This window comes from Metopolophium dirhodum, chromosome 2 (assembly GCF_019925205.1).
Source record: "Metopolophium dirhodum isolate CAU chromosome 2, ASM1992520v1, whole genome shotgun sequence".
NCBI classification, from domain to species: Eukaryota; Metazoa; Arthropoda; class Insecta; order Hemiptera; family Aphididae; genus Metopolophium; species Metopolophium dirhodum.
In genome coordinates, this window is record NC_083561.1 from 424,635 (window position 1) to 433,832 (window position 9,198).

The window sequence follows — 9,198 nt, forward strand, 5'->3', positions numbered from 1 at the left end:
TCGTGCATTCGCGGTTTCTGTACACACATATAGGCGCCTAATATAAAAGATACATATGTACGAAAAGGCGAACTTACACAATAATAATAATATGTATAATAATGCGTACATAAAATAGACACGTGGCGTATGTGCATGTTCTACATCGTGGATTCGCAAGCGTTATCCTAACGTATATAATATTGTAAGAAGAAAGTTTAAAGTTCTAAGTACAAGTTTTTCTCGTCTTCATCGGTCCTGCAATATGTGGGTAAAACGTGGTTGATCATATTTCGTCTTGTCAAATATTATTGTAATATAAGTTTAAACTTTAAGAGCACTGTTTTTTTTTTTTTTAGTATCTTCTATTCGGATCTATTATAGAGTATAGATACTTGTATTTCCCATACGCACAACTATAAGACAACCTGAAAAATAGGACATGCGAAGTACATTTTTAAAAATATAATATAATATTATTATACGCGTCTGAACTTGTTATGTTCGAGAAAATTAAAATATTTCGCAAACTTATAATGGTATACATACTATTATATTCGAATATAATATAGTATGTTATTATGATATCATATTGATTTTGGCCCCACATTATATATTTTATGTATGTCTAATGCGTTACATTGTATATGTATTATATAGATTCTGAGTGGAACGATGAATGTATTGATTTTACTTTGATGTGTGTTTGTTTTGTGTCTGTCATCACCACCTTTTTGAAAATTATTCTTGACATTGTTTAGTAATAAAGAATAAATAAACAAGTTGTGAGCATCCGTCAACACCCATTATATACAAGTACCTATACCTATGTCAATAACTAAAAAAAAAATACACTTATCACAAAATCCAATATTTAATTATATAAATAAAGATAGTTAAATAAGTATATTATTACACTAAATTACGCAATCGAAACACGGAATAATATAATCAGTTCAAATATAAAGAAAAAAATATTCGTAAGTAGAGTTATAGAGTTAACTTTTTTTTCAATTTACAAAAGCTAGGTATATCCCTTGACATGTTATTATGTTAAATTATATTATATTTTTATAATTGTATGTTAATATATATATGTATATATGTTATAACATACAATTATTGGCGTCTTAGCCAAATAGTAGTTATACCTATACTAATAACTAATAAGTAATTAGTAATAACTATAATAACCATTATCTTCACGACGATAATATAATGACGGTCGACGGACTAAGATGGTGAATGGTGACACTTATATCACTGTTTCAATGATTGCAATATTAATATCAGGACGAACCGTAAACCAAAAACTGACTATAGAAAATATAATGGACCTACAGGGTGATCTACACAATAGATAAGGCACTCGTTAGTCATAATTCATTATATAGAAAATCGTATTCTTAAAAAAGTGTATAAGTAAGAAACATAGCGTGTCGTATGGAAATAAAAAGTTAGTTTGGTAATTTAATACGAACAATGGTGGGATGATAATCCTAGAAAAATATATTATACAAAACTATAGTATATAATTTAAATTAATAGCATAAAATATGTATGAAATATTTATCGCCTGTCTTAGAAATAATGAGTGTCTCAAACATAAATGGATAGTCTCACAGTAAAAGTATACCTATAATGATATGATTTAATATTACGTAAGTGTAAAATTCTCGAGTGGCTATCTTTTAAATTTTTTACAGTCAATCGTATCAAAAATATTATTTAGGACGAAAATTGTGATAAATCATCCTTATATTATTATGATTATATCATATGTTATCATAATGAAACTTAAACCAAAAACTGACCATCGAAAATATGATCGACCAAACGTAATAGATCATAAGATATTCGTCGCTCATAATATAATATATTATTGCTATTATAGAAAATCGTATTCAAAATAATGTATAGGTAAGAAACATAGCGTGTCGTATGTAAATAAAAGTTGGTGTGGTAATTCAACGCAAAAATTGTTGGATGATAATATTCATTAAAAATATACAGGTAAAAAACTATGGAATTTGAATTAATTACATAAATGAATGTGTATGATAAATATTTCTTAAGGACAGTCCTTTAATAGAAGTATAATAATATTATCTAAGATATACTTGAGTGTATAATTCTTGGGTATCAATTATTAAACGTTTCACAGTCAGTGGTATCAAAAATAGTATATTTCGTGTTTTCCTATCGAACGTTTTTAATTTTTTTGTTTTTTTACGTGAAAAAACCGTTGTCTGCATCAAACAACTGTTGATACAAATTGGCAATTTTGACGAATATAGAGATTTTTGAATAATTCACAATGCCAATATCGGAATTGCATTTAAAATTAATCAATTTGCAGCACTGTCGCGTAATTTATTATTTACGACGACAGCGACAACAAATAATTTTACTCGAGTGGTATTATTAAATGATGTTCTTGCTATAGAACATTACGTCTGAATAACATTTTACGCGTATTTTATAATATAAATCACTAAAAGTATTTCCAACGATTGACGCTTTTATGTACGCGAGTGATATAAAACCCATTTATACATTTCATGTGTTGTTACACACTTTTATCTTTAAATAAAATACATTAAATATTATAAAATAAGAACAAAAAGACTATATTATGCGATTTTGAAAAAATTTTTTTTTGCCAATGTGGATTGTACTCTTACAAAAAGGGAGAGAAATATCCTTTGAACTGTATACCTGCAGCGCACATGTGATGGTGATGGTATTCCTAAAATTTCAAATAAAACACGAGAAATAGTGCGAGAACGGCGAATTCAAATGCATATTATGTTTGTTTTTTTTGTGAAGCGAGAGAAGATAAAAACGTTGTTATAAGTATTTTTCTCAACTATTTCGAGTGAACAAAAAAAAGTAAAATATATATTTCTTTTGACTGGATTATAAAAACGATTTTCTCTCGACAACCGCGACACCGTTCTGCTGCGCTTACGTCGGCATAATTTTTCTCAAAAATTGTATTATTTTATTATGTTAAATCTTTTTGTTTCTTTTGGTCGAACAAGCGGCACGATGCCGACGGTTACATTGTTGTGACGAACATATGGCAGTCGGTTGTGCCATTACACGTTATGCATATTCTGCTACATTATATTTTATAATATGACCAAAGACCTCAAAAAATCCAAAATCCAGAACTTATATAGTCCTTTCAAAGACATCTGAAATAAATTAATATTATGATTTCCAGCTCTGATGACAAAACTACAGAGACTATAACAATAACTACACGAAGACGTACAGGGAACTATTGAGGGGAAAGTAAATATTTTAAACACAAGGTTTTAAAAAATTGCCATCATTCTATCAACGAAGTTTTGCAGGCCACACTCGTGCACAATTTCCGCTTATTTCCATTTAAGTAATTTATTAGCTGCTGGATTACACGAAATCATGATATTATTATCTATTCTGGAGTCTAAATGAAATCGAGTTCAATAATTATTCTGCGAGTTTGCATTGCAGCTTAAGATATAGACAAACTAATTAAAACGTTTTAATATTATACCTAAAATACCAGCTAGGTACCACATACCTCGATTGCATACCTATAATATGGCTACGATGTATGTCATGATGTTATTGTACAATATAATAATGTTCTGCGAAATAATAATTATATTATGTTATTTTAATAGTGATAACGATTCGATCGTCGCGTCGTGCAGAGGCGATCGGTGTGCGGCGTATACATTTCATATCCCGTCGTCGTCGGCGGTTGATTTACTGAGCGATTTGCCCGTGATTCGATTACGACGACGGAACAGGAGGAAAGGTTCGCGGACAAAAGAGCGGTGCCGCATATAATATAATACAATAATACGTCGTCGACGACGACCCTCCGAGTGAAATATTTTACGGCGATTCGACAAACAATATATGGCGTATTAACTCGAAAACTTTGGCGTCGGTGCGGGCATGGCGAGGGGTTCGACGACGGTGCAGTATAATACGGCACCAGTGTTCACGGACCGTCGGGTCGGCGCAAACGTCTCGTGTAAAACAGTCATTTTACGTCTATATATAATATAATTATTACACAATAAATGACGTATAGGGTTGGGCGACGCGCGGTTATTAATAATAATAATAACAATAATAATAATTGTTTCGGAGTCTGTCCGGTCGGGCGCGAAAGCTTTTTAACGTTGGTGGGACGAGGTCGACACACGCGGGGGACGATATTGTATATTATACCGGTTGGTCCGTTCAACGCGAGTCGCGACTATTTCAAAAACTATCAACGTAAATGGTAAACAAAATGACAAAATATTATCAAAGAAATTTATTGTTTTCAATCAAATGTAAATCATTACATATATAAGTATATAACTGAAAATTTAAAAAGTACTTATAAGTAGTTATTCATAAAAAAAAACAATATACCTAAATCTTATACAAATATGTGATCATCATAGTCCAAACTTAAAATATTCAGAATAGAACGAATAGGTACACAAAATAAAATGCTCTATTTGTTAAAAAAAATAATATATTTAAAAACAAAATATCTCTTAACAACCTTCAATTACACTAACGGTTCAATAATAAACTATTCAACACTTAATATTAAAACATGAATTATAGTCATTTGAACGGATACAAATCAACGAGAGAATTGTTAACAATTAAAACACTGTGATTTTATTTTTAAGAAAATAAAATGCCCTTAGCACCAGTTCACTATATAATATAGGTTTAATAGTTTATAGGCGCATAAAAATACCTCATAATATTAAATTCGTGCTAGCTAAATATTCCGGCTTCGCCCGTATGCAATTTATTTTTGTGTAAAATCCTATATAGTATAATACACTATGTAGGTGTTCCTATCTGGGTTTCAGTGTATCTCAGTTTTAGTAAACCTCAGTTCACAGAAAAATCGGCGTCAGTGTATCTAGCTTTGTGAAATAATTTTACCTAGATGGGCAATTACAAGTCACGGATTGAATGTAGCACTTATTACAATATTTTTTAACATGGTATAAACTAGATAATTACTCTTCAAAATTTTATGATATAGGTATCTAACAACTTGTTTGAAGACCTCTTTAAAATCCGAATTATGGAAAATCCTTGCTTATTAGGTCTTTACATCATAAAATGAAACAACTTACCATTTTTCTTACTTCGGTGGTTAAGGTGATGATTAGGTTGAAAAAAAATATTAGAAAATAACAAATAAATTCCATCCTGTATCTCAAAACCCCTGTTTAAGAGCACCACTTTAAAACGAGAATTTCGAAAATCCTTTCTAATCGCACATCTAGATGATAAGAGAAACCACTAGATCAAATTACAAGTTCGTACGATTAGTAGTTTTTGAGATGTAGCAATCAGTGAGAGAACGAATGAATGGTATTTGGAATATATAAATATAAAAAGATAATAAATTATTCAGATTTCGATTTAGTATTTCTAGAATATTTTGAAAAGTATTTAGAAATTGATCTGAAAATGCTGTACGAAACAAAAACCACAACAATAATAAAAACTAATATTAAAGCAATGATATCCAATAGATAGTATTGATACCACGATAGGTTCATTGCGTGGGATGTCAAGTGGGGAGCTCCTTTATGACGTAGGACATACTCTGTCCAGTACACCACTTGACTTGATGGTGACATAGGCCGATCTTTGAATATTTTCGAAGCAGTTTTAACATTGTCCATGTACCTGGAAAAATGTATATAGGAATATTTTCAATAATATTCAAAATTTTCATTACCTATTTACAAAATATGAGATGCTTTTACTTTTCGTTGCTGAGCAGTTCTAAAACATTTTTTAAGAACGCATCCTTTGTTATGGACAAAATATCCATAGGAATAGCAATTCCTGCATTGACTAAATTGTCAATATTTTTGGGCTGATCACCAAATAAAGGAAATCCAAGAATGGGGACACCACCGTCTATAGCTTCATATAGGCCTGATATACCTCCGTGACTGATGAAGAGTTTCACATTCGGGTGCATTAGTAAAAAAAAAGGGTTAAGTGTTATAACACAATTTATATCTCCTTTAAATTTTAATCACAAAAAAATTACATAGAATTTCATGTTGAGGTAGCCATTTTTTGACCATAACATTTTTTGGTAAATTCTCAATTTCATCTTCATATTTCCATAATACTCTTTGAGGGATTTGTGCGAGTGCATCAATCAATGCTTTTTTTATGTGTTCTGGTAATGAAGTCATTTTAACAGTTGAACCAAAAGTGAAATAAACAACACCATGAGGCGATTGTTCGATGAAGTCTAATATATCCTGTAAATAAATATATAGCATATTGAATGATTTATTCGGATAACATTTAATTTATAAATTCGTTTTAACTACTAGTTATAAATGAACAAATTATATAATAAAAAATTGCTCTTTCATAAAATATAAATATTATTGTTTAAGTATAAGCTGTTTCAACTAATTAATTTTATAAATTTATTTGATTCACATAATTAAATTGAATTAAAATATTTTTAATTGCCAGTTTTGTAAATTTTACATTTTAGTCTATAATAATTGTAATGTTTAATTTTGTACCTGTTCAACTGTAATTGTCGAGCTATCATAGTTTTTACTAATAGCTAAAAATAATTTATTTGATCATTTTTTTTTTATGTACACATTTTTAACTTAAGTAATATTACAGTACCTACAATGGCGTAATTTGGGGGGGGGGGGGCAGTGTGGGAATTGGCCACCCCTTGTTATTAGCGTGCCGGGTATGACTTAGTTTTGGGCCTTCATATTATAGTAGCTAATAGGTAATATATTTAGCCATTTAGGTAGGTATCCCTATATTACCGCTATTACCTATAATGCCAATATGTACCTACCTACTAAAAAAATATAATTTAATCATTATTGTCTATGTAATTTCAAAATTATGTTTTTATTAGCCAGATGATTTTACATACCTATTTATTAATTCTCCTTCAGTTTTTAATTAATAAATTATATTATTAATTTTTAAAATTAAAAATTGGTTTTAGTGATATAATTTAAATATTATTATTTAAGAATAAGCTGTTTCAACTAACTAATTTTATTTGATCATTTTTTTTTTGTATTTTCAACTTAGATAATATTAGTGCAGTATCTTAAGTATTGTTAGCTATAAATGGATGGCACTTTTCTGGTGTAATTGTGTGACGTATTTATTTTTTATGCCAGTCATAACTCATGAGTATGCTAATTATTATTATTGTTTTTTCATTATTAACAGACTATAATATATATATATATTTTTTTTGATTGATTTTAAAATGTTGTAAATATAAGTTAAAAGTGCCCCTTCCCGTATCATACACTCTCATCAAATTTACCCATTGTAAAACTTGAAAATATAGATTGTAAATATACTAAGTTTTGTTTCAAAAAAAGTTGCTATTTATATAAAATTATTTTATTCATTTTCTGAAATTCATGTCAATTTGGGTTATATACTCTTACCAAAATTCATCTATAGGTTCCACATTACAGCACTTACTTTTGGTAATTTCTTGGTTGCTTTCAAATTCAAATGTATTCCACCTATTTCAACAACATTTGACGGGATAGAACTTGCAGGTTCGATTGTGAAATGTCTATTTATGAATACCAAAGACGGTGTGGATGGGTGCATGCAAATCGTATTCTCTCGGTTCGGTGAACTTCATGATAAGTTCATTAAATTTTCTTATAATTGTGCAGGAAATCAAAATAGCAAGATTGCTTGTTCTCTGGATGAATGTTTTCGGAACACCAAAACTTGCTAACTTATTAGCAACTACCGCGGGATTGGACATGTGTCCTGTATATATACGTTCCATTATACCCATTGTCGGCAATGGTTGGACGTATATGAGTGGCAAGTTCAACTTGACGGCGAGGTAAGACACACACTCCGAAAGTGATGGTTCGGTTATAACTATGTCGAAATCGGAACGTGTATTAGCTAACACTTCTTTCATTTTACTATTTTCATAAATTACACCGCACATAGTTCTACTCATCTGTAACATCTGACAAGTAACTTTAATTGGGCTACCGTATTTATCCATCATATCTTCGATGTCCACGTCTCGAAATGTTATAGCTTCCGTAGATATCGATACTTCTGTATAGTTTTCATGGTTTCCGTCGGTAAACGGCGTGAACACTGTGACATTGTGCCCGTTGTCCACCAACGCCTGGAGAATTGAGCTCATAAAATTCCAGTGGCTTTTACCTCCAAACGTCTCCACGGCTAAAATGTTCGCACTTTCAACGGGCGCAGGTATCCACAAACCAGCAAACGTATAAATTAATAATGGAAATAAAGGCAAGTAAATTTTATACTTTGATTTTAAAGCCATCGTTTGATGTTTGAATAACGTTTGTTTACATGCAAATACTCGAACTGTTATACATGCATGTATGGTCAAAGTCTAAGTGTTGCTAATTATGTTAATTATGTGATGTAACCGTTTTAATCTTTATATTCCTCTAATTACTCTGATATGGTATTCACGTCTACCATATCGATAAATGTTGAAGTAGGTGTGTTCACTGAAGTGTTTACACACACACACTTGTACGTAACTATATTATGATCAATAAGCACAACTACAACCAGTAGTTTTGATATTTTAATATTAGATATATGACTAAATTACTTTAGATAACATCAGCAACTTTTGATTTCATTTTCACAATATTACTTTTTGTGTAAATTATAAAATTTAATTAAAAATTCTTGAACCTATTACATTATTACAATACCTATACTATAGCAGAACATGATTATTTATTTTATACTACTGTTAACTACGTTATTTTTAAAAATATTTTTTAATTTTGGATTCTGAACTTAGCGATGAATACATTACTTTACGATGACATAATTTTTTTAAAAATTTTTTATGTATGTCATCACCTTTTATTGCAAATTTGCAATTAAAGAATTTAAAGTTTAAATTTTGACACAATTCATGAAAATCTCAAAATGTATAAAATCTTTAATTTATTTTGCCGAGGATCGAATATTAGTATTCATAAGTAGTCCATACTGTAACAAAATATCTAAAAAATATAAAAGCACAATCATTTTATACAGATGTTTTAAGTTCAAATTTGGACAAAATTAGATACCTATTCAAACGAAAAACAACGATTTTAGTTATTTTGTTGTAATTTAAAAATATTATTTGTG

The 9,198-nt window shown here is 29.7% G+C and overlaps 1 protein-coding gene across 1 annotated transcript; it reads right to left on the minus strand.

Annotated features, from left to right (window-relative positions):
- Positions 1-4,431: 4,431 nt before the first annotated feature.
- LOC132939780 (UDP-glucosyltransferase 2-like) lies at positions 4,432-8,433 on the minus strand. The gene is given in 5 exon segments (XM_061007146.1): positions 4,432-5,697; positions 5,778-5,997; positions 6,071-6,290; positions 7,516-7,638; positions 7,640-8,433. Coding segments are annotated over 5 exon segments (1,572 nt in total). The 5' UTR covers positions 8,363-8,433; the 3' UTR covers positions 4,432-5,411.
- Positions 8,434-9,198: the final 765 nt, after the last annotated feature.